Source organism: Micromesistius poutassou (genome assembly GCF_964030765.1).
Source record: "Micromesistius poutassou genome assembly, chromosome: 10".
Lineage (NCBI taxonomy): Eukaryota > Metazoa > Chordata > Actinopteri > Gadiformes > Gadidae > Micromesistius > Micromesistius poutassou.
Window position 1 is genome coordinate 17,285,958 of NC_140280.1, and position 27,631 is coordinate 17,313,588.

The following is a 27,631-nucleotide window of genomic DNA, read 5'->3' on the forward strand; positions in this document are numbered from 1 at the left end:
TCAGATCCCATGGATTCATTCAATATGAATACCATGAGCCGAACCCAAGTTCAAGTATGTCTGACTGGTATAGGTCAAGTCCGTCGCAAGAAAAGCCCTTTACAGAACGACAGCAAAAACAGCAACACATTCAACAAAACTAAGTATCCTCGGTATCCAAGGGTAGTATCCCACTTATCATCTTCCTGTTCTATCTCCAATCAAGTCAGTTCATTCCAATAGTTTGCTTGAAAATATGTAATCTGCTCATCTGGATGTGAACAAAATGGTTATGCGTTGGTCCATTGACAGTATATGTAGTGGTAAACAAAAAATGATATATATATATATGTTCTGGTGATGCACAAAGAAGCAAACGTGAGCATTATGCTATTGATCATGCCCTAATTTCCACCGACAGATTGAACAAGAGCATATATCTTCAGTAAATGAATGCCTCGTAAGTGGGGTGGGCTGGGGGTCCACGGTTGTGTGCACGGGTGTGTGCGTGTGCCAGAACAGCCGTTTGTTTGTATATTTTTCTCTTCAAATTGCTCAGAGGATACTTTACGTCCCCTAATTGAAAAATCACATCATTATCTCCTTCTTTATGTCCTCGCCCAGGGATAAACAAAAGCCCAGCGTAACTCAGCACACGGCTTTGCCTCAACTTATATATTTTAACATCTCTCTCTCTTGAAGCTTTGTGGGCTTTTTTAGGCGGAGATTGTTTTCAGGTTGTCTGTGTATTTGTGTGTGAGTGTGTGTGTGTGTGTGTGTGTGTGTGTGTGTGTGTGTGTTTGTTTGTGGACAGGTGGTATCGATAGTAGAGTATGAGGGATAGTGCTGCAGGGAGTCAGCGTAGCGGGCCAGCCTGCTGTAACAGAACGGCATGTGATGAAAGGGTGACCTTAAGTTAGCTCGGTCACTGATCACAGCCTACCCACATTGCTCCACTGACCAATCATGTCGACCGCTCCTCGCTCCAGCGATCCGAGCCAAAGTTTTTCTAATTTATTAATTCATTATATGTCTTCTTCTTATTTTTTATTTTTCCGCTGGTGCTGATCTTGAAAAAAAGCCCAGATGACAATCATGAAACACCAGCCCCCAAGACATGCTCCCACGCTGGGCAGACGGGAACACAATCAATGGAGATATAGATGGAAGAAATAGATATAGGAGATGGAAGGAAAAGGGGCGAGGGGGTGGGGGTCGGGGGTAGGCTAGGATGGGGTGGAAGGGGGGCTGTAGTGGGTGGGTGGGGGTGGTGGGAGCGTGGGCTGAGTGCTTACAGTTGATGTTGTATCTCTGCTGCGCTTGCCAGCAGCAATCAAGACGAGCACAGCTGGGAGTCTGAAGGCTGAAGGAAAACAGCCCAATTGGAGCAGACATTAACGGACAACCTCACCTTCCGCCTCCACCACTACCACCACCGGTGGTGGCGGAAATACTAATGAAAGACACAAAGAGAGCAAATAATTGCTGAACATTTTATATACCAACGGTCAAGTTGGTATTTGTAGCTTAACTTATGTTTGACAAAAAAATAATAATAATAATAGAGTTTTCTCTCCAGTTCCATATTTCTGCTCCACTGGGAAGACTGACAGATCTGGCAGATTTACATGACACATTGACAAGTGGAAAAGCAGCGAGCAAAGCAAGCTGTCTTCTCGGAGAACGTCTTCAAGCGCTGAGTTATGATTACGTTCTCTGTACCACGCCTATGAACTATTTCCAGTTCCTTTCTCTTGCTCGGTGTGACAGCCTTTTTAGTATTGCATGTCAACTCTCGGGGCAAGATAGTAAGTAATAAGCTAAGGTTTGTGGGTAGGGTGTCTGACTCCCTAGTTGAAAGGTTGTGGTTTCGAACCCTACAACATCTGCGATGTACCCGTAGCTATCCTCAGCACAGTACTTAACCCCAACCTGCTCACGATTGGCATGTACTCACTCACCCTGAATTGCTTTGCTAAATTAAATAGTAATTAGACATCTGATCTAACACTTATCTATAAAAAAAACAAGAAGTGACCACTGGTGAGTAGTCCATGAATAAATGGGACCCTTAAGATTCATAAAAATAGAGGAACAAAGAGGTTGTTTCAGCCAGTTAGACTTCCCACCCCTCTAGCAAGGCATCAAGTGTTAGTTGCTCTGTTTTGACACATCCAGCTGATGCCGTTGAGGGTCCTTGTTGCTTTTCACAGCCTCTAATTTGGCAGTGTGATGTCTATTTAATTTTTGGGGAAAATTGGCAAGGTTAGCACTTTTCTAGTTGTTTATTTTCCAGGAAAGTTTTCAGAGTGCTGCAGAATGAAGTATGCACATGAATATACAGTATGTTTTTGTCCACATAATTTTAGTGAAGTCATAATATGACAGGTGTTATTGTAAAAGGGTGTTAATATACAGTCTTTATGTCTCATGTTCCATTCCGACTATTTTTAAATAAGGACCAACACTGTTGAGGTCGAGGTTCCCTCTATTTGCATTGTGCACAGACCAACAAGTTGGTTGTTTTACTGAATGAGCCTCACACCAAACAACATTAAAAGACTCCCTCGTAATCTTTTTATAATTAGTTTCAAATAATCACAGAAGTCAAATGAGATGGCACATTTTGACGGCCCGCTGATGTATAACAGGACACACATCCTTCCCACCTTGTTGTACTGTATGTCCTGGAGATGTGTCCTAAATAGATTATTAAGTAATCTCAGGGCTGTGTAAACATTCAAACTTTTCAAAATTTGGAACGACCTCAAACGTCAGGGTGAGGCTTGGAACCAAAAGCCAAAGTTAGGGGGGGCAGGGGGGGCAGGGGAGGAAGAGTAGGAGAAGCACTCCAAAAACAAGACAGTAGTCAGCCAACACGACACTGCACTGGATCGACAACTAGATTGGGGGAGGGGGGCAGCGGAATAGGGGTGCCTAGGAGTGTGGGTGATGTTATTGGAGCCACGGGCAATCATCTGCATCGCCATATGGACGCTTCTGCCATGCGTCCTAAATGAGGTTGGGAGCTGTCGACAACACGGATCCCCAGGGGGGTTTTAGTCCCCCCCCCCCCCAGCCATGTAGGACACAACACTTTGAAAGAAATCTTCACATGCATCTGGTTAATTCTGCTAATTCAGCCCCTCCCCAGGGGTTGGGTGCTCATCCATGGAAATCTCCACGGGGGGGATTAAACGCTGCCGTAACCAATTTGATTTATTTTTTGAAAAGCTTCTTGAAAAGCTGAACTGTCAATTTATGGACCACAGATCACTTGCAAGATTCTTGATAGCTGTATGTAGTTTGCTGACTGGCAGATACCCAGACGAAAAGTATGTGTGATCGAGTCCTAACGTTCAACGCTCTATGCCCCGCTTGCTGTAAGCGGGAACGTGATGACTTTGAGAGGAAGGAAAACCTCTATTGTCCAACTTCAATCACAGCCTCTGCTGCTGTGATCTTTGTCATTTAAACATTGCCTTGAGCCCAAGGGCAGCTCTGCAGGTGCAGCGGCCTCCACTGTGTGGACTGTGTTGACTCACGTGGCATTGACTTAACCGGCAGCTTCTTCTGTGTGTCTTGGTTTCCAGGGGCAGGACCTGTGTTCACCCAGCAGCCGACAGACCTGGTGGTGGTGGCGGGCCAGCCGGTGACACTGCCCTGCTCCATCCCCGGCTACCACGGCATGGTGCTCTGGCTGCGTGATGGCATGGCCCTGGGGGTCAACCGGGACATCTCAGGTAAGGGCCCTCGCTGGGAGCTCCGCCAGCGGCTAACGCAGCTGCTTTGTCAAACACGCACACACGCATTGTACGCATATGAGCGGATGAGGTGATTCAATAGACATGAACGCATGTATAGATGATGTCTGCATGTGGGGTGATACTTGAGCTTGGATATACAACAAAATACTAAAAGTGCTCAACGGACATCATTATTGGAGAAAATAGGAACAGCTTTTGACACTTTCTAGCTAAGGCGCTGACAACCCTGTGTATGAGTGTGTGTGTGTGTGTGTGTGTTAGAATCTGTACGAATGTGTGAGTGTATGTGGTAATTTGTGTGTGTGTGTGTGTGTGTGTGTGTGTGTGTGTGTGTGTGTGTAAGTTTGAATCTGTGTGTGTGGTTTTGTGTTTGCATTGGTCTATGTGTGTGTGTGTGGGGGGGAATGTTTGTGTGTGTATGAATCTGTGTGTGTGTGTGTGTGTGTGTGTGTGTGTGTGTGTGTGTTTGAGTGTGTGTGTTTCAGTGTGTGTGCGTGTTTGTGTGTGTGTGTGTGTGTGTGTGTGTGTGTTTGAGTGTGTGTGCGTGTTTGAGTGTGTGTGTGTGTGTGTGTGATTCCAGTTCATCACTGAACATGCTAATTGCCGTTCAGCACCAGCATGTGACTGTTGACCTGGAGAGATCAGCAGAACATTGCTACACCTGTCATCACCTGATCTCCCTGCTGACAGCTCCCCCTCCGTATGCGCCGCCCTCCTCCTGGCACCACTTATCAATTTGATATCCGCTATATTACCTCGGCTCAGGAAGAAAAGGGGTTTTAAATCTTCCCCTGATATAAACTAGATGAAGTGATTCAAAAACTCAAAAGAATCCGATGGATAGGAACCTGAGGTGAAGGCAGTAGATTTTATAACTCTATGACTGGTCTTGTGTAGAATTACATGTTTTCTCGGGCGAGCAGCCACGTTAAATCAGCTTCACGCATCTCCGACAAGGTGCATCTTGGGAGAACTCTGATCTCTTCTAGTCCGTGCAACTGGGTTGAAGAAAGTTAACATTTATCACAACATCTGCTGTTCTGGCAGATGGTTTATCAAGTTCTTTTTACAGCTTATTTCCGAAACGGCCTGGACCACACAGACACGCGCGAGTGTGCGTCTCGATGTGATGTGTATGTGTGTTTGTGTGTTCGTCTAAACAGACGGCCCCAGCTCAATAAAATCCTCCTCAGCCTACCAGGGATGGCTCAATAAAAATCCATTTCAGCGTCCGTCAGGCTAACAACGATGATGTAAACAGACGCGCACCGCCGTACATACGCGCACGCGCACTTCCCATCCACACGTTGACAGAAATACATTCTCTTTGTCTGTGGATTTTTTTCATTTGCAAAATCCTGCCCACCATAAATGGTCATGTGATCACTTTTAAGCGTCTTAACAGGACCGAAGCCCTGCCCCCACCTTCCTCCTCGTTCATTTTGTCATCGCCCGTTGTTCGCTAATTGGGCCTCCGAGGACGTTAGTCTAGCGTTACATCCATTCTGTCTCACTGAGGGCCCCGTCCCTGGGGCCGCTGAACCCAGACATAATGACCGGTCCCCCGGGGACACTGCCCGCGCCTAACTAAACATCACTATCACCACTCTGCTTAGTGGAGGGGGAAGGCCCGGTGGACAGCAGCACACTCACAATCGCACACACACACACACACACACACACACACAGACACACACACACACACACACACACACACACACACTGTACAGTGTATTTGTAGGTTATTGATTGAATGCATGTGTGTAGGTGTGTGTGGGTGTGTTTTTTTTTGGGGGGGGGGTACTGATTGAATATGTGTGTGTGTTTGTGCAAGTTTGTGCATTTGTTTATGGGTGTACTATTGAATGCTTGTGTGTGTGTGTGTGTGTGTCTGTGGCTGTCGCTGATTGCATGGATGGTATTTTTTGCATGTGCAGTGCATGAATATGTGATAATAGTATGCATAAGTGTTTATATTATTATATTATATTTGTCTGTGCTTTTGTGAATAGGAGTGGATGTTTGGGTGTATATATATATATATATGTGTTTGTGTAATTGCATGCTTGTATCAATTATTATTCATGCATCATGTTACAAGAACCATATGCATCTTTGTGTGTATTTGTCTGTGTGTGTGTGTGTGTGTGTGTGTGTGTGTGTGTGTGTGTGTGTGTGTGTGTGTGTGTGTGTGTGTGTGTGTGTGGAGACTGTAAGTGATTCTGTCATGGCATAAGTGTTATTTTTTTCGCTCATGATTGCAGATCAGTGACAAGGGCTAATGCGAGTGGGATTGACTTAAACGGTGCCGGCGCATTTGTTATGTGTTGACAGCATAATAAGCCATTTCTCTTACCAGGGCGAACCAAAAAATACTAAACAACACAGAGCCAGCCGTTCTGCTGACAATGCTCTCATTTAAACATTATATTATTTCAATTGTCAGTGGAGGGAAAAAATAACCTTGGAAGTAGAAAGATATTAGTGGCGAAAGATAATGGCACTTGTGAAACTAAACACCATTGGCAATTCCGATTTAATAGGCCGTATGGGCGCTGGAGTAGCCTATTAACCTAAATCAAAAGTACAAAGTCAATGGGGGAATAAGGATTGACATGCAACGCCTGTGCAGTCCAAATGGGCTCTGAAAGGAAAGGTGTTGTGCAGAGTTCAACCGGCTGCTTAACTTCCCCCCATCACCCCCCTTTTATGTCTCTGTGTCTCTCTCTCTCTCTCTCTCTCTCTCTCTCTCTCTCTCTCTCATCCTCTCTATGTATCCCCATATCTCTGTCTCCCTCACCTTTCCCTCTCTCTCAATCTCTCTTTCTCTTTCATCCTCTCTCTCTCCCTCCTCTCTCTTGTCTCCCGCCCCCTGCTCTCTCTCTCTCCATCCTCCATCTCATCCTCTGTCAATACGACTGACCCTCCGTGACCCTGTCGCCTAATCGGCAACTAAAGACTGCTCTACTTTACATGCAGCCTTTGCCTTGCGTGGTGCAGGAGCCATTACCCCCCCCCCCCCCCCCCACCAGGCCCCACGTCCCTTCACAAAGTTCCTTTCACCAGCCAAGGTATTGATGATGATACAGCGCTCCAGCAAGGCCGCGCGCATCGCAAGCCTCGAGTAGTCATTCAGCAGACCATTAACACCACGACGGGGTCCAGACCTGCATTAACATTCATCGCCGAACGCGGCCCCCTTAAAAAGCACTCGGGCGAAACTCCAAACACGCTCATCAGAAGTCAGTCAACATGCTAATGAACATGTCTGAATTGCCAAATGGTTTGGGGGATTCTATTCAATAAGATTACAGAAAAAGCTGTGAAAGGTAAGGCTTCAGAGGTTACTAATTAAATGACCTGGAAGTGCTTGTTATATCCAGCCCTTTAACTTAAGTCTTTAATATCCGCTTATGTTTTCATGGACTATGCGATGATACTCCTCCTCATATGGATTGCATGGGTTTTCAGGGCACAAGTAAAACAGTTTTATTAAACAACAAAAGTTGATGGAGCACAATACTGTTTTTTTTGCAAGTTGAGATTAGGAGCACTTATTCAAAAGTGCAATATTGCCTTTTTAATAAGTCCTTGTTTGACACGAGGCCCGGACGATACAATTCCCAAGAATAAGAATAGAGTGGAGAGAAAAGTGTGTAGAAGCAAATCTCAGTCTTTCACAAAGTAAAGTGCCCACACATTGCCCACCAAAGGGTAAACAGCCAATCACAACCATTTGACTGTGTCCTTTGACTAAACAATGAGAACTTTGCAGGACTGTAACCGCAGTGTTGTCTCTGGGTTTCGGCGCGCAGGTCAGCTGCTCCCACAAGCTGTTTTGGTTCTGATTCAGAACCCTTGTCTGTCTTCTACAAACACACTTTGTCGGGCACTGTGGGCGGTCACTACAAAAGCGTCCAACGGCTGTTTGTTTGTCTGGAATCGCCGTTGTTTACAGAGTTCTTGGAGCGGGCTCTTGTTGTTATTCATTTATAGATGTTTGCATTTTAAATGTAACATTAAAGCACAATCCGATAATACATTTCACCAATTGTTGGGTTGTCAAAAAATGTCAAAAAGCGATGTTATGCCAAAAGGCATGTGTATGTTGTAATGGAATCCTGTTTGTTTTGTTTTTACAATTGGTCGCCACCTGTTGGCAAGTCCCGATAACCACTCCCAATATCAACACCACTACTCCACCCCTTGCCACCACCACAACCCCACTACCAACACCACCACCTCCCCAACCACCACCACTTCCCCCACCACCACCACCACCGCCCCAATTACCACCAGCACCCATACCCCACAATCACTACCATGATCAACACCACCACTACCCCTCCACGACTATTATGACCACCACCACCATCACCGCCATCATCAACACCAACCGCAACACCTCCAACATCATTTTCTTCCTACCACACTGTGTTTCCTTTTTCCCCAGTTTGCTTGTAGTTACGTATTTACAGGGTGCTGTCACTGATTGGTCTCCCTAGCACTGGTTTCGTGAACAATCTCATAAAATCATTAACCGCTTTTCATGTTCTCTCGTGTGTAGGAGTGTTAAAGTTAAAAACGCATGAGCGTGTTTGTGTGAATACACACGAGCAAGCTGTCACATGTTGTTGTTTTTTCCCCCAGAATATTTTTTTTATGAGAGGCTACAGCCTACAGCAACTGGTCACATAAAGTGCCTAATACACAATGACATTGCAAATAGGATTTGTTTACTAATTGATTGGATACTTTCCAGTTGTCAATCAAGCAACCTATTTAGTTGCACACAGGCACAAAAATGTTTGTTTCAATCGAAATGATCTAATTTAAATCTAATCTAAATTTGAATCTATTTATGATGAGCTCATTCACTGAGTGCACAGCCATTTGTTGATTTGTTTGTCTTTAACTCAACGTGATATCTGTGATATAAATATAAATACAAATAAAAAACAAGAGAGTCCACAGTTGGGCACCAAGGCATTTCTATACCACATGTTGTATGATGAGTGGTTAGAAAGTGATGCCTCCCATGGAGTAGGTGTGGGGTCTCTCCCTGTGTTCCCTGTACGTTCCTCTTTTGTTTCTCCAGAGGATCCTCTGGTTCTCTCCAGGGGATATTGGGGCTCCCCCCCAGAGACATGGCTGGGTACTTTGCAGAGTGCTGCAGAAAGGTGACCTCCATCCAATTCTCCACTTGATGCAGCTGTGCAAGACAAATGAGGCCTAGGTGCACTACCTTTGTGGAATCCATATGTGTAATCCATGTTTTGGTTGCTTTACACGCTTTAAGCACAGAGAACCAGAGGCCACTGGTGAATGCTGTTATTGCAGGGCTCTTGTTTTGAAAATAGACTATCCATAGGGGGTGGTTTAATGTTTGTATTTGGGGTAGTGGGGGTGGGGGGGTGAGAGAATTACAAATCTGTATTTCACAATGGAATCAATAAGCGGTGATGTTTTTCACTCAAGCCGTCGGGCAACAAAACAACCTCCACCTTCCCCCACTCCACCCCCACTAATACTTTCCCTGCTTGTTCTCTCTCTCTCTCTCTCTCTCTCTCTCTCTCTCTCTCTCTCTCTCTCTCTCTCTCTCTCTCTCTCTCTCTCTCTCTCTCTCTCCCCATCTCTCTTTCTCTCTCCATCTCTCTTTCTCTTTCTGTCCCATGGTTCAAGAGCACATCAATCGACTGGTGAGGTCTTGGAAGTGACCTTCGACGTAGATCTATGCGTGTGTGCAGTATACGATGTTGTTTGGCACGCGTGTTAGTTTTCTTCCACTGGAGTTAAGGCGAAGGGACTAATCTGTAGAGCAGCCTACAGTATCAAAGATATGTCTGTGTCGGTAATGTGCTTTGAAGAGCCCTAGCCTGACCTGGGGCTAATGAATATAGAATAGATGATACAGTACCATAAAATTAATTTTCTTATCAATCTTTAATTTTTGTATTTATATACTGTATATATATATATAAATACATAAATAAATATAGTCAAGCTGATAAATAGATAAATGGTATATCATAGTGTGCGTTTGAGGATAATAAAATATTTTCAAAAAAAGGATAAAGGGTATGTTCCCCAACAGCTAAATAGATTCATATTGTTTTCATAGAAAACTAAGATTTTTTTCTAAAACTAATTATCTTCGTTAGCCGTTAGCTCTCGTTTGAAACAGCACATTCAACCAGTGTCAGTGGTCCCAAATGCTTCAGCGTGTGTCCTCCTCTACCGCCTGGCTCCCACGTATTCATTTTAAAATAGCAATTAAGGCCTTCATCTGTACAAGGTAGAGACGGGAGCGTGCCAAACCTCCTAATCTCCTGGGAGTTTAAACCCAAACAACAAACCGCCATGGTCTTCTTCAACCCAATTTCAACTGATGCACTCTGGAATTGCAATGTACATTTACAAGGCAATAACAGAAAGCGCAATTAATACTTATTGGCAAAAATCAACGTTTGAACAAACAATCCCCCCTGGACTGTGTTTTGTTTATGTTTAGTGTCCACCATAAGAGTTGCTGCGTGAAAACAAGTTGTTTGGTACATCGAAAAAACAGGCTTTTGTTGCCAAATGTTCTAATCACTTGAATTACTGGTGACGCCGCTGCCAATTCCTGTTTATGTTTTTTTTGTGGTTAAAAAAACCCAAAATGAGTTAGGGTTTGTTATTAGTTATTTTGTGGTTTCATGGTTTCATGGTTACATTACAGCTCGGTTCAGGCAAATATTGTTATGAACACAAGCTATAGCTGTGGTTATGTAATGCATAACCACCATGTTGACTTTAAAAAAAAGTCAACCAAAGGTTGACTTTTTTTGACTGATGTTGTGGGACTGAAATACACAAGGAATTTCTTTACCAACTTACATAATATCCTTATTACTCATGCTGTGATGTCCTTTTTGTACAGCGAATATCTGACACAAAAAAATGAAACACCTCAATGTCAGGTGTTAACGATCATGAATCTATTCCCACATTGTCCTGCTCTGCTCTACTATGCACTTGCTGGAAGCTGTGCAGCTCACTAATGAAACCCTATGGCCCATTCCTCACCTCTTCCAGGGTACCCACGCTACGACATCGTCGGGGACCACAGCAAGGGGGAGTACCACCTCCTCATCCAGCGCACTGAGATGCAAGATGACGCCTTCTTCGAGTGCCAGGCCATCCAGGCGGCCATCCGGTCGAGACCTGCCCGCCTCACCGTGCTGGGTAAGACTATATGGAACTCTGCAGCCACTAACTCTGAAAAATATATATTGTTATCATTATATTGTGGTCCAAACTCGTGGAAACACATACACAGTGCAGGTTCAAGTTTGTCATGTTTAACATCACCACCACAGAGGTACAAAACACTGCACACGTGAACATTTTGATTAGTTGTCAAACAAAATCAGCCGAATGACTTAAACAGTAGTTGTCAAAACCACTTTACTTTGACGTCTTCTTTTCAAAGCAATTTTTTTAACTTTTATTATTACGGTCAAATATCGTTTTGTTTTGTCTCAGTTTCACTTTCGCTTACATTGAGGATGGACCAGTGTAGAGTAGGGTTTCCGGTGTTAACCTGATCAGATGAGTCTTGATGATAGCCTCTTGAAAAATTATGGAAAGCAATGCTGTCTGATCCGGGATGGATCGTGTTCTGTTATCGCAGTACCAGGGTGAATGAAGAGTTGCAACCTGGATGGGATATTTCCCTAGAGACCTTATGGAGATGGTGATGCACGGCGCCAGAGTCTGTAACCTGACCATTTAATTCTTATATTCTGAGGAGCAATTGAATATACTGTACATCCTGCAGCAGCCTTTATAGAGGCTGTCTAAAACAAGTGAATAAAATAGAATGGATTTTATAACAAAATAGATTGGAACAGGGGAGCATTCCTAATTGGGTACAGTTCTCAAACTTTAGTCTTAGTTAAGAGAAACTAAAAATACATCAGGAGGGGAGGTGGCAGAGGAGGTGGAGGAGGAGAAGGAGGAGGAGGAGACAGCGGAGGAAGAGGAGGAAGCCAGGGGTAGTAAATGGTACACGGTTAATCAAGGGGAGTTAATCCACAAATGCAACGTCCACCTGGATCCGTTCTCCAGCAGACCATCACTTGGCCCAACAAATTGATTTGGGGCCTTGGCGTTATGGGCTCTTGGTTGGAGAGTGTAGGCAGACATGGCGAAGGATGATTACCATTATCGATTCAGGGCCTTCTCCATATTTAAAAGCATGATATATTCCAGAGCTGTCTGTCCGTTGTTCCGCCACCACTGCTCAGTCAATGCCCCCCCATCCCCCCCATCCTCCCCTTCCTTCCCCAACTAATCCTGAGATGGCTACTTAATGCCGAGAGAGAGGTGGAGAAAGATAGATGGCAGGGAAGAGTTAAGATGTGGGAGATTGGGGGTGGGGTTCATTAAAATGATTAATCGGAGATAAGAGAGAGGGACACATTATTGTTCGTGTTTGTTTTGTTTTTTTGTTATTTTTCTCTCTCACAGAGAGACACACCATTGACACAGACATAAGCATGATCTATGGTCTTCTTGTTGGCTTTAAAAAACAACAGTAGCATGATGTGTGAATGAATAAAATAAACTCCATAAAGCATGTTGCATATGACCCTGGAGTAGAGCTTGGCTCAAGTAGGAGCTTGGATTGGCAGCTGGTCCTTGTTTGAAACCAGCCATGGCTGAGGCCAAAACTTATGACAGTGGGTTGGTATGATTCAACACATTCATAATTCATGAAACTCTGAACCTATAACCACTTTCATAACTTTTGGACATTATTAGCCTTTGTATTATTCATGTGCAAGCTTGGTTTTGGGTTGGAAACTTGCTATTTTCGAGGAACCTGCCACCAGTGTTCTAAAAATTACAAATATAGAAGTTGGTAATGGTGTAAATTGTTTTTTTTATGTGTCTGAGGACAACTTGAGTAATTAGAACACAGTGATAATTGGATCTAATCAGAAACAGCAATATACAGCTACACTTTGCAATGTCCCATTTGTATATGTTGAAGGTAGGTTACCTTTACATATGCATGGGCATAAACATGTTGAATCAGCTCCAAGATAAATATTTGCCTTCATTTTTGCAGACAAATTGAAAGCTAGAAGAAGGCAAAGACATTTCCCTCACCACACATTACTTTGGATAAAGCTTGTTTTTAAAGTCCTCCTCAGTTTCCCATACAAAAAGCAACCACCCAGAAAGTCAGTGAAGCAAATTAAGTTTGAAAAGGGAAGGAAAGCAGTCTACAGTTTCAGTCCCCTCTGGACTAACTTTTCATTTCCCGGAAAGCGTTTGTGCAAACCTAAGGTAGAAGCAGCCGGATACGAACCACAGTTAACACCGGAGAATTGATAAGCCAGAGAAGGTATGAAGACGAAGATGTGTAGTTTAATTAGTTTTTTCAACCAGTAAACACATATCACACTCTGACATCGCTTTTTTTTGTTCCCAGGTTTGCGACAATATAGACGTCAGGTAGAACCTTGGTTGGCACTGGCAACCAATGTGAACTTGTTTTTTTTCCTCTTTAGAATACAAATAAAATAAACAGAAAACCCAAACCAAATCCAATTTTGCAGGCATATATTATTCTCCACTGCATTTACTGAAGGAGACCGGCATACTAGATGTGAGCGCGAGCCCAGGGTCCCGGCTGCTGGAGTAGAAAGACCTCAGAGCTACCGACCGCTGACCCCTGACCCCTCTGTTTTAGCGTGGCCCGCTAATCTATGTAGCCTTGGAGACGGACGAAGCTCCATTGAATAAGGCATGAGACGGAGCCTGTGGACAGGCCTCTAGGGAGACTCCAGAAGCTAATGAGATCTTCACAAACTCTTTCCAGACTCATACCTTAATGCCTGCACACACACGCACACACACGCACACACACACACACACACACACACGCACACACACACACACACGCATTAACACACAAGCATGCACGCAAACACATACACATACACCAAACACACACATGCACACGCACTCACGTATTCACACACCCTCACATATCCATGCATGCACACACAGACAAACACACACACGCATATACTGTATATACATGCAAGCACAAATCACATATTTGTGGGTACAGACCGTCACGCATATACACACAGAGACACACACATCTACCGGTAATTGCTTACGAACACACACACACACACACACACACACTAACGTCTTAATGTATATGTAAACAACACAGTCTCACACACACACACACACACACACACACATATACACAAATATACAGGTTCCTCATTTGTGTGTATGTACACCTGCACATACACACACAAACGCATCGACACACACACACACTCACACACACACACACTCACACACACACACACACACACACACACATACTCTGACAATTTTCCAAAGAAAGAAAAAGAAGTTTGCTGAAGCCAGAGGTCGTTGTTGTTTTAAATTGGCTTCGGTAACCAAAAATGTGATTATCTAACGTGTCACAGGCAACGTTGCTGAAAATGGGGAACATAATTTGTTATCGTCATTTTTGTTACCGTCAAAGTTTAAGTAAAATACCATATTTTCACATACATGTATGTTTTTTTTAAGTGTTTGAGGTATAATTAGGGATGTTAGTATCAAGCAAGCTATATTAAACACTGTCTCTGAACAGTGTTTGAACACAAACTGCTCAGTCACCAGTTTTCTATTTACGCAAGTGGCCTTAAAATAGCTCTTAACAAAAAGCAAAATTATTCAAAATATTAGCTAGCTGGGGTTACAATGAATTATTAAACACTACATGTTGATATTATAACAGATCAACACTGCAGACTTTTTTTTCCACTAGATTGTCTTTTGCGCTATTCCAACAGCCTTTTGAAGGGAAGCTAAGGTAAACACCAGCTGTTGCAATGAATCGTTCAATTAATCACATTAATTAATATTAATGTCCTTCGTCAAAGTAATAGTGTCGTTGCATTATGAATACATTTTACAACACTATTTCGCCAAAGTGATCACCACAACAAAAAATATGCTCTTCCATTACACGTGGAAGATTTATGGATGTGAAGTTCTGAACACAACAAGAAATAAACAATCACAAGAATCCCCCTTAACCCTGCAAACTGTGAGGTTTCGCTCACGTTATTAGAGCTCAAATAGATTTTTGAGGGGTTTTAGCAAGTTTGTCATTCCATATTTTGTATTCAATTTTTTTCGCCATACCTACGAAAAAAAGATAAGCTTTTTACTCTGTCAATGGATGAACCGTCTGAAGGAGAAGGCCAAGGATTGTCCTCCCCTTATTTTATTATTTCTTTATTATTAATATAATAATAAAAATGATATATGGTTTAAATTTGTCAATCGAGGAACCACCTGATAGAGAGAGCCAAGGATTGTCCTCCCACCCTTTATTCATTTTTTTAAACCCAGCTGCCTCAAGGCTTCGTTGTAACACTAACCTCCACATGGGGAATAGCTTTATTATGTGGCCATCGCAGACAGACAAGTTGGTAATTGTGCTCGTTGTGGTCCTTCAACCCAACAAAATAGCAGGGGGCCCCTGGTTGTGTCTGTTGTCCGAGAGTGCTGTTGTGAGACGCATTAGGACATACTGTGTGCATTGGGTTTAAACATAACATATGTGGAATATGTGAGTTCTTAAAGTTGTGTATATATATATATATATATATATATATGTATCCCATATATATTACAGGGTATTTTATTCCAGCATTTGAGTTGATTTAGTGTCTTTACCCTCTGCTATTGAATGGCAGCGTTGTGTTAAATTGTAGGATGTGACCAATCAGAACATGTAACGGCACTGATTGCTGCCCTCGCCGTTCAGGAAGAAAATTACTTTCAATAACGATAGGGAGATTTCCCACTGAACGTGCTGCCGCTGCATACCACCAAGCAACTAACTAGGTTAATAGAAAAGTTTATGTTGTTTACAGAAAAACAAAAAAGAGACCTGTCAAATTACCTTACCGTCTTAATTGTAATGTTTCACTTTTTTTTTTTAACAAATACTGTGCAACACACGCTTAACTATGGCATTCTTCCTCAACAAAAGTCCTCCTTTATTAATGAGATGAGGCTATTTACATTGTATCCTACGTTTTTTAACTTTGCACATTTAAGTCGATATCTGGACAGGGAGTACCACTGTGTAACCCACCACCTCACTTTCAATCCCAAATGTGTTGCTCTAGGGTTAGGATTTCCTTGAAAGGGAAACAGGAACAAGAAGAGGCTTTTACAGACAGAGGCGGGGACGAGGGGCACCATATAGCTACCCAACCCCCTTCAAACTGTCACCGGATTAGCTTCCACTTTGGCTCTTATCAACCTGAGATTCATGCAATCAATCAGACACAATGAGGAGTGAGGGGGGCGTCTGGATTGGGGATGGGGTGTGGGCTCTCGACGCACCGATAGCCGTGACAAATACATCTGACCTGCTTGACATCACAAGCACTGTTGGCTCCCGTTGCATCTGTACAGAGATTTTTGTTTTCAACTGAAATATAGTAGAAGACTTACGACCCCCAATCCCCCCCAAAATATCATAGAAAGATAAATAAAATAACAACTTAACAAATAAACATATGTCACAGTACTACATTTCAAGGCACCAGGCATTGTTTCTGCAGGCGGTTTTATCGTGTGATTTGCTAATGAGACATGTCAGTCACGGCTTAATGACGCACCATATGGAGTGTACAAGACGCGTGTCATGTTCCCAGACGTCGGGGTTCTGGGGTCAGCTCGGGGGGGGGGGGGGTGGAGGGTTCACAGATCTCCCTTTATCCCTCTTTCTAGCCATTTTCATAAAACTCTCCATTGATTCTGAATTGCAGCTGTAAAACGGTGTAAAGCAAGAACCATTCAAAGTGTGGCAGTTTTATCAAAATACATTTGCAATCAAGTATTCTCCCCGTCGTAAAGTGAGCGTCGGTAAATACGACTCAATCAAATTCAAGCAAATTAAACAAAGAAAAGTAACTGATGTGCGTGAACGAGAATTTCTTAATTGCTTGGAATCTGTCATCTGTTCACAGGGGTAGGTTTTAATAACAGCGTTTTTCTTTTGCACTTTCTTGTGGATGGGGTTCTCTTGTGGGGATCTCACTCAGCACATTCTAAACATTGATTAAAACAATTAAAGGTGTGATGAAATGTTTCCCTCTTGTATCTGCAGCAGTTGACTGATGAGGGCCCTGGGGCCCTAGCCAGGGAAATGACTTGTCCCGTTTATCTCCAACGCTGCTAGGGGCAAGGTACATCCTGTTTTGCAGTGAATCAAAGGGAAAAAAGTAAGTTTAAACAAAAGGGTGCACCAGGGGCACAACAAGGGAAGATAGAAGTTTCATGAAGTTGGCTAAAATCTTTCATCTGGAGTGGAAGCCGTTGCTTATTTGAGGATGTGAAAATGTGAAAGACTGCGTTCCCTGTTGCTAATTTAGCTTATTAATTACTGAGGCTAAATGCACTGTGCAAATTAAAACATTTCCTGCCATCCTATGTTGTATTCTCTCTGGTCTTCTCAACGCAATCAGAGAGCCATACCGCACAGCTCCCACCTCTCCCGTGGTTCCCCTGTATCTCCGTGACGATTATCTACTCTTCTCAAAATGAATTGGGTTGTATCCGTCTTTTTTCTGTGACCCAAAAGGGGCCTTTTGAATTCTAACTCTGTAACTAAAGAGTGAGACATTCTCTGCACACAGTGATGGAGAGGAGCTGAAGGGCGCTCGATGGCGACAGCTCACCGCTCGACAGCCAGCAATAACTATTAAAGGGGCGGTAAACCCAAAACCGTTTATTTTTTAGTTATCTATGCCACCTTTTCACTAACTAAAATAAGATTAATTTAGAGAAAACGGCAGTAAAATCCCATGTTTTTTCCCAGTCTCCTCCAATCAGTTTTTGAACGTTCTTCATTCTTCGAACGCAGGTTGCGATTTGTTATTAGCTGGCCTCATGAGAAATCTATTGACCATCCATTTTAAATTACCAATTTGAGACAATTAGGCCATGATGCTCTCCCTTTGCAAGTGATTGTAACTAAGAATGGTTTTCGGCCCAGTGACAGGGTTGCCAGGGAATGCTCACATCCCCTTGCCACCCTTCTGTCACAGCGGTCAAACACCATCGCTGATTGGGGGCGGGACGTGAGTCCTATGAAATGAGTCAGAGGGCATTAGGTTTTTTCAGGGATGCCATTATAGGATGGCAGCTGGCAACACCCTCTGTCTGGTGTCCTTGTTAACATTACTAAGTGGAGTAGATAACATGGAGATCAGGGTGTGCTTGGGTGTGATCGGGCTTAGGTGTGGTGTTGCCTACACTAGCTATTTATTTGGGGTTACGCAAGTATGTTCTCAATCTCCTTCTATCCTTGGAATAACTTCTGAAAACTGCATCTTAAAACGACTCTCTCTCTCACAAGCAGCATGTGGCATTCAAAAAAAAAAGGTCCCTCAGCAAACAAACATTGAGTGCGGCATGGTTTATTTACAGCGTTACACCATTCAAGCTGAAAGTGAACCAGATAGATATCCTTCTACTGCTTTAAACTATATTCATTATTGCAAGAGTAATCTGTTTTAATATTTTATGATAATATTTTTCTGGTACAAAATTGATATATTTATGGTTTCTGAAAGAGATATTAATTAATGTTTTCATGGTGTGTTCATGGTCTTGTAAAATGATGAAGACAATGGGAGATGAATTCTGGGTAACTATTTTGTTGTGTACATTATGTGCAAAACTAAGGGATTGGTTACAAAAAAATTTTTTAGTTTGGTGAAATCTTATATACGATTGCTATGAAAGATGAGCATGACTGCCTGTTTGCCTTGCAGTGGCATCTTTGATACAGGGCAACACTGTTTGAGTTCCAACGAAATGCCTGAGAAAATAGACTTGAGATAATGTGAGCCACAGTTTTAGGGGCCAATCCATTCTTTATAAGGAATAGAGAAAAGAAAAATTGAACTTTTCATAGTTTGGTTGCAGACTTTTCTCATCTGTCTTTGTTAGAAAAGTTTTTCCTTTATGGTAAAAACCCTGCTGTAGAACCTATTCAAGGCCCCAGAGTGTAATTACTTTTTAATGTGTTCCATAACATATCCCTATTAACCTATTTTTCCTCACAGTGAGAGTGACTACCTCCCTTCTTTCGCCACAATTTACATTTCAGACACTGTCTTTGTTCTTATAATGAGCAAGAGCCATTCCAACCTTAAAACCTCTAAATTTCAGTTGGACAAAATCTAAATCTCATGTTTTTATTAAACAAGGCCATATTTGTCACATACTTTGTTTGAATACTCAAACTTTTCCGGATGTATTACGTAACCTGGCACAGATAAATAGGTTTATATTTCCATTGCTAATCACATGGGGGTGTATTTTTCCTGCAGTTCACCGAATCTTTAAATAAAATAAATTCCTCTAATCAATTTCAAAAGTAGGCCGACAATGTGGCTCACACACTGAACGTTAAACCAATTACAGCGTTGTCACACTGACACTTCAATTCATACCAACGCAACAACTGTAGTGTTTGTAACAATGTTACAAATGTTACGAACATAAATGAATGCTGAAAAATGTAATTTCAGTATTTACATGTATCAATTATTATGATACGACAATGCCAAATTATAATATGCTAGATTGTAATTTTAGAAAAAGGCTTTTAAAGAACTACAAAGACACCGAAACTAATTTAAATACAATTGTGTGAGCCGTGAACACAAAACAACTACAGATAATGAAGATAGTAAGTCTTCTTACTATTATTGAAAAACAATGTTCCATATCCCGTTTGTGTTGGTTGGAAAATAGAAACACACCCAGCTTAAAGTCTATAAAGTATTTAGCAACGATTTACCGTTGCTCCCTCTAACCAGGAACCTCAGCAGTCCACCCATAATTTAAGACATAAAACACAAGTGATTTGAGTCAGCTGGCCCTCTTAATCACACCATAAGTGCCTGCCTGGGAATCTTCTGTGACATCTTGTCTCTTGTTTAGTGCATTGTGTTTCCCTTTGTCGGGGGTAGATCATCTCTTCTGGATAATAACTGTTCCTCTAATGAGTCCCATACACATCTGGTGGGGCCATGCATAGCATCTCTGTGCAACACCACTATAGGACATTTAGCAAGACTTCCGACACAGCACAAAAATGATATCTGTGTATAGCTGGGGTACCACAGTTTTCCTAGGGAGGGTTGGGGAGTGAAGCGGGGAGACAGATGAAGGAAAAAGACAGCGAGCGAGAAAGCAAGATATGAAAGGAAAGGGAAGGTTTCTATGATCTGTGTCTTTTCTTTTTGTAGTTTAGATTGCTAGCCTGCCATCGCGTGAAACGAAGATGGTCACTAAATGCAGCTTCCCGGTTTGGCTTCCGTCAGGCTGAGTGAATGATTGAAGGGAGGGAGCTTTAATGAACTCTCTCTGCCGCTTCCATACACACCTCCTGAACACCAGTAGGCCTTAGCAAGACGTGGAGTCCCATTAGGAAGAGAGCTTTTTAACCCCTGATCGTATGCACACTTATGAAATTGTGCATCACGAAAAACAAATGGAAGTAAGGGTTAGAGTAAGAAATGTGTCAAAAGCGTCCCTCCACAAACAAGTGTATGTTTGCTTAAGGTGAACGAGTGGAGGCGTCAACAGCGGCAGAATGCTCTAACAGTGGAACGGAAACACGTTTCATCTACGCTTGGCTGTGTGAAATATGCAGGTGCAGCTGGCGTACACCTGCACTGACAATTACGTCTTGCAAGTTGCAGTTTGTCTCGAAAAACTTTCTCCTCTTCCCCCACCCCACGTTAGCGCTTAACACAGACTTGTTATCTGGGTTCTGTTGCTGGGCAACGATAACCAGGACCCTTTTTCATGACATGGTTTGTCACCGCGGAGAACTGCGCAAACCATACCAGTCGTCAAAAACGAGTTAGCAATTAGCATTTCAGCCTTTCGTAAATGGCTGGAAACACAACTGGCAATATATATATATATATATATATATATACACTCGGAGGCTTCCTCTACACAACACATGATAATACAGTGCTTAGGATGTTCAACCTCCAGCCGGGAGGGTTGCGGGTTACGAGCCCCACGGTCCACATTGCTTACTTTACTGCTCTCTAATATTGTCTGGGTCCTGAGCTCAATGTACTGCAATACTGCAATACTGCAATAGGTGGGCATCACCACAGAAACACTAAAGCGAGAGAAACATTGTGTTCTAATGAAAAAGCTGGTTGAGAATGGGAAATATCCTCCAAGCGAGCAGAGTGAGCATAGTGTGAAAGGCTGTGTTGTAGTGTGAAACTAGTGCACATAGCAAGTCCTCCAATGGCTCCTCAAGTCCTCCACACACCAAAGATCAGGCTTAGAGCGCAAACTGAATCCCAACTTCCCTTTGCCTTGTCTTCACACCGGAGGCAAATTCAATTCAGCGCATGCTCACTCATCTAGTCGATTTTAATTGATCAGCTGAACCAAAAGCTGCATTAAAAATGCCATCCGAAGATGCAAAAAATAGACCCTATGTGGGGAAAAGACTGTGCCCTGCAATGCACTTCAGCACCGCCTGTGGCGTGGAAGTGCTGATTGATTTACAATGGGATGAAAGTGAATGCGCTTTCCGTGCGCACTCTACACTTTAGCTTTTAGGCTTTTGGAGGCCTTCACACAACGCCTAGCGTCGACCAAGCATCGACGTTCTCTGAGGGAAAAGAGGCAGAGTACGGTCTTGAACTCTGTACCGTCCCTCTCTCCCTCCTTCACTTCTCCTTCCCCCCCCCCTCTCACCCCCTCCCTTGTCTTCCTTCCAAGCACTAAGGATGTGCCAGCTGCGTGTTGCGTTTGATTTAGGCCTGCCCCAGATCTGCAAGCTAATGAGCTGAGTGCTCAATCAATAATTCACTCAAGTTTGAATAAAATTCAGTGTGATTAGATCCACTTTCACACAAGAATGTAATCAGTGCCTTGCAGCCACCTCAACAACTGCTTCCGGCGCTCGTGTCATTCCAACTTGTCTTTTCTGTTGGTTGTTGTGTGCTTATTATTCTTATTTCTGTTTAATCGGCCTCTTGCACTATCCTTGCACCAATGACCTCCTCAGTGTCTGAGGTGGACAAGAAAAGAGGCCAGGCGTCTGCAATCACAAATGTCTTCCCTACCCACGCTCTCTACGTAATTGCTCACCTGTGGAAGGAATCTGTTGAAACGTTTATCGATTTTGGTTCATTAGAGATACTGGGGGTGTACTGTGTCAGCCTAGATGGCTGTTAGGACAGATGTCACTAAATGCAAGACTACAGCCGAGGAAAGGAATTTGATGGTTTATAATATATAGTTGTCAGTGCATTTAGCCTTTAGAGACTGACTATAATAGTGGTTATTTGGTAATATTCCACTGACTGATTTTATTTTTATTCCAGGGGAAGTAAACCATTTATAACAGGCTTTTAGCGCCAGGTGTTTTTTTTATTATTATTTTTGAAATAGCATTGATAGCACCTAGATCAATACATGCTCTCTGTTTTCTAAATATTGTTCATTTATATTTTTCAAATATTTAAATATGGTATCACTATTAAAATGTTGTGTGACTATATGTTTCTGTATACAAATGTTGTTATATCTCCTGTACATGTTTGTACATAATTGTGATATTATAGTATATGTGGTGTAATTTTGGTGATTTGGATACACTGTGACCCCAAATGCACTCATGTGTCTTGGGGTGATTGGGTGATCAGGCGAGCCTATAAAAGGCTGCTGCGCCCTGTAACGCGTCACGTACAAGGAACACTGATGAAGGGCTAGACCCGAAACGTTTACCCCTTGGATATGTGGCCTGTAATTGTTGTTTCGGCTTTTAAAATACACTTTTGGAACTTCTCAGCCCTTGTGTGCGATCTCCCCTTTCTTCACTTGAAATAGCATTGAAACACAATTTATCTTCTTAAACTAAAAAATTCACCCTATGGGATTCCTCACCTTGTAGCTGCTTGCGAGCTTTAATTCTCTAATCACATGGTGCTGTTTGTTTCCCCTGCACTAGTGTGACATATTCATAAACAAGTGAAAAAGGGAATCAAAAAGTCAGAATAAGAAAGATACACTTTTTTCTGTTTCAACCTAAGGGGTGACCTCACCAAATTGGCGAGGCTAGCATGTAACTTTCTACTGTTTCGACTGTGTATCTCTAACTTTGAATTAGGGGCTACGGCATCTTGCCTTTCACACTGCCATCCATCTGTTGGTCATGAATAGGAAGGGGTTTGCACTGCACTCTGCTTCACAATGTGAAGGTGTCGCTGTAGGGATGACTAATGTTGCTAAGGGCACGGCAATATAGAACATTGACTGCTTCGTGCTCCATCGTACTGCACTTGACTACAGAATGCTTTTGTTCGGCTTTTCCCAGAATGACTGAATGTATGAGCCGTTGTTGGAATACACACGCATGCACACACAGAAAAACACACACACACACACACACACAAACTCTATGTCCTTGAACATATAGATAAATGTATATTGTTGACAATAGATATTTCTTACAAATTCTGGTTGGGACACTGCTTTTTTAAAAACACACTGTTGCAACCACTGTATAAGTGGATTACTGTATATCTGTCTATCTACGTATATATCTATCTGTCTGTCTGTGTGTCTGTCCTATCTATAAGTCTATCCTATCTATCCATCCATCTGTCCCTTTTTTTCTGTCTTCTCCAGATTCCTCTTAAGTGGGGCTGTAGCATTAGCATCGTTTTGAACAAAAAAAGACACAGATAATCTGCATGTGCAAGACATGGGAAATCCTGACAGCCTTCAGGATTTTTCTTAGAGCACTCAAGTAGGCTATAACACTCATTCTATTTATGTCCAAGGCTTGCCCCCCCCCCAGACAGAATATAACCACTGAGAGATGGTGATATTGGTAATTATAATGATGGGAGGAAAGTCAAGATGACTGATAAAAAAACACATATTTAGAAAGAAATACAACACCTTTTTGATCATCACAGGTGATGATCAGGTAGCCCTGGTCCAAAAGGAGAGCTTTTTCTATGTCTATTTGGTGCTGATTTAATGAGGAGTATCGCTAGCTCAAGTTCTTAACCGGTTCGGTCGCACTTTGTTTCCCCGCTCATATCCAACCACCAACCGCCACTTTATTTTCGTTTTTTTATTTTTGTTATTTCTCAGACTATAGACTGTAGAAAATATAATGAGTGTTAAAGTTAAAAATGTTATGTTCTTTGGAAGAAAGTTACTGAAGGAGGACTAAAACACCTGGTGTTGGTTTATTCAGTGGGTCTGTGACATCCAGAATTATTATTTGGGGTCAAAAAGTGTTGGTGTGCAACAGAAAAATTACACAGACATTGAAACAGTAAAAGATTCATATTTTGAGCACACGCTCCAATTGCATCTCATTTTGAATTCCAAAAACCACTACTACCGCAACCTTCTTTTTATCATACAGCTGACCAAAAACGCACCATGCAGCACCAACATGTACTTCTACCTTTCCAATGAGAAAGCAGTCGCAAACTCAACCCCAACCTCCTCTCCTTTCCTTCCCCTGCAGTTCCCCCAGATGACCCGGTGATCGTGGGCTCCCCGGTGGTGAGCCTGCGGGCGGGCGACCACCTCAACCTCACCTGCCACGCGGACAACGCCAAGCCCGCCGCCTCCATCATCTGGATCCGCAATGGCCTGGTTCTGAGCGGAGCCATGTACTCCAAGGTGAGCCCCCCGGAACACAGCAGAAACACAGTCAAATCTAGGGGTTAGGAGGGTCTGACTCCCCTGACAAAATGTCTCTGGGTTCCAGCCCTGATGTCCCATGCCAACCCCCCCCCAAAACACCTACTGTTTTATGGACCGATCCTGCTAACATGTACATGGAGGAAACCTCTTTGTTTCCTAGCAAGCAGAAAAAACGTTTTCCACCCCCTCTAGTACGCCTTTATTCCCCCTTTACAAGACTCCTGCTAGTTCTCAAAGCCTCAGCTGTAGGGCCATTCAAAAAGTACACTTTTAATTTATAATTAAGAACAAGAAGGGAGACGTTTTTGCCAATGAGCAAGTTTTCAACTGCCTTTATTTTACTTTACTCATATGCGCTGTGCCAGTTTACTACACAACAGTGAGTGTGATTAGTAGAGCTTGGTTAATTACTGTTAGGTTTCAGTCTAGCCATAATAAAGCCAAGCTGTGTTCCGCAAAGTCTGCAAAACGTCAATGGGCTTTATTACCCACCATTAGGCCAAGCAGACAACTAATTATTTTACCCTAATAGAAAACTATAGAGCATGCAAATTGCCCCGGGTTGAAATGAACTTTATTTGTGTAACAAATTGTGCATCGTATAGAGAAAAAAAATAAGCAATGCTCTTGACCCGGCCGCACGGTTTCTGTTCAATAATGAACGTGTCACTTGGTGCTACCCTTATTAATATACAGGTACCGTCGTTCTATGGAGAAAGAATTTGCTGACACCCAATCATTTATTTTTAAGGAGACGTGAAATTAAAGCAGGGAAACATGATTAAAGACAAGACGTATCATGCAAGTTCTAAAAACAAACAACAACCTCTGAGCGTATACTACTCAGTAGAGACTGGGCCCCTAAGGCTCGTACAATGTTTCCTCAGATGGAGTGGGTGTAGACTTGAGCATGGGTCATTCCCAACGGTGCATTCCCACCCCTTTAGTCTCCAGCGGGGGAGTGCACTGACAGCCCCGCCGAACATCCAAGAAGAAGACGAAGAAGAAGTAGCGACAGTGTCGAGGGAACAATCAATTGACGTGTTGACAAACACTAATCAGAGAGTGGAGTGCAGGAGTCCATCTATCTCTGTCCAGTTGAAACTGCCGTCCACACGGCAACACCACCACAAGCGGATCTCTAACAACGAGTCAACACAGGTGCACTCGCAGGACACTTTTACCGTTGACAATGCTAGCTTTTCATGACGTATGTGACATACTGTATATTAAAATACCAGCGCATAAATCAGTTGGTAATAAAATCAAATCCCAATCCCCATAGCCTGCAACTCTAATCCATAGCACAACATGATGAGCTCAATATGAAATTAGAGATGCTACATGTAGCGATGGTGTTTCTCGTTTTGTATGATCCGATCAAATAAATACTGCAGTGCATGTGGGTATTGAGCGGAGTGACATGGGGGATGTCCTCCTACTTTTATAGTTATTTTATTAATGATTTCAGTCCCACTGACCCCCTTTAGTCCACCCCCTGCTCTCCCTCTCCCCTAGTGCTGTTTCGTACATGTCTTCCCCACCATGTATGTCTATGATATGAATGTTGGCTGATTCCAATTTAATGAGAATTAATCAAGTTTTAGTCAATTACTTGTTGTTTATCCTTCACATGTGATGTGTTTACATGTTTATGAAACACAAAGGGCAAGATGCACTTGATAAATACAAATATAAAATACAATTTGATCTGGTAAGCAAATTATTTTGCAAACAATATTTCCTGAATGTCAGTATGTGTAATAACATGTAATTATGGTTTTCTAACATTTGGTTCATTACAGAAAACAGACAGCTGTAGCAGTGTGAATTTATAAATAATAGATAATTTGAAGCCAATATCAAACTCAACTTGATGCAAAACTACCAGCATGATGTGACTGCACTTTTAAAAAGCAAACACACGCACAATGTTAGGTTTTAAAAGCGCAGCAAATCGCATGTCTTCCAGAACAGCAGGATAGTTGCAGTCTTAACAGATGTTTCCTGTCCTGGTTCTGATCATTATGGCGAGCCAAGAAGCGGTTCACTGTTTGATTCTTTATCGGGGGAATGCGTTTGATAGATGAACAGATATACTTGATATACTCGTCTGTCCCCAGAAGTCCTTTCTCTTCCCTGTAGGAGTGCTGCTTCCTCTAGAGCTCCAAAATGCCTTTTCATCATGTTAAGATATGATAATTGCATGACACAACATTGTATAGGCAATCAAATGTGTTATATGGCTAATTTGTCTATTTGTACCCATGTCATATGAACATTTGTTTACATTTGAGTCAATAATTCATTAATGTTAAACCTTCAAAGGACCTTAGTCTGTGTAGATATGGCCGTTTTGGGTGCTTCAATTCATCACTGGATAGCATGCTGGCTACAATGTTTGACTCCAAACCAAATGGTACCAGTTAGATCCTCAATGTACAAAAACCTACCTGTAGGTATCCTTGAGCAAGATGCCTAACCCTTAACCTACTCCTTAATAACATGTACATGAATTCACTTTAAAAGCATCTGCCAATGACTGTATAGTACATATGTAATAATGCACCCCTTTCAAAGAAACATTCTAATTTCATATGCTTAGTTTTGGGTTAGATGTTCTGCTGTCTGTGACGTCAGACAAGAAAAGGAACAAGAACAAGAAATGACAAGAAAAGGAAAAATCCCTATTTATGCCAACTGGAAACGGTATAAACACACCAATTTAAATCACCAAGGATCTGGCCCTTTCATCAGCATTGGTGGCCTGCAGTAAGAGGGGTCTTGCCATAACCAAACCAATCCTCTTTAACCTAGATGGCCACATTAGTTTGCCCATCCAGGGTCTGATGGGGCTCATAGCGATGCGGTCACAAACTCGCTATTGCCTGGGAAAGGAATTAGGTGGCCGGAACCACACAGTCAAAGACCCACAAGTGGCTAATTTAAATGAGGGCTCCAAAATAGCCAGTTTAGTTCTAGATGGAGGAAAATCCCCAGGAAAAATCAATTCTTTGAAATGGGTGAAGAAAAAAACGATATAATAA

General features: G+C 42.5%; 1 protein-coding gene across 1 annotated transcript in view; it reads left to right on the top strand.

Annotated features, from left to right (window-relative positions):
* Positions 1 to 3,589: 3,589 nt before the first annotated feature.
* Positions 3,590 to 27,631, top strand: part of LOC311354070 (kin of IRRE-like protein 3) — a gene marked incomplete at its 3' end in the record, with an annotated part of 61,655 nt that continues 37,613 nt past the window's right edge. Inside the window, exons 1-3 of the mRNA XM_084473868.1 lie at positions 3,590 to 3,722; positions 10,824 to 10,973; positions 24,403 to 24,560. Of these exons, the coding sequence (XP_084329994.1) occupies positions 3,668 to 3,722; positions 10,824 to 10,973; positions 24,403 to 24,560 (363 nt within the window). The 5' untranslated portion in view covers positions 3,590 to 3,667. The remainder of the gene's footprint in view (positions 3,723 to 10,823; positions 10,974 to 24,402; positions 24,561 to 27,631) is intronic.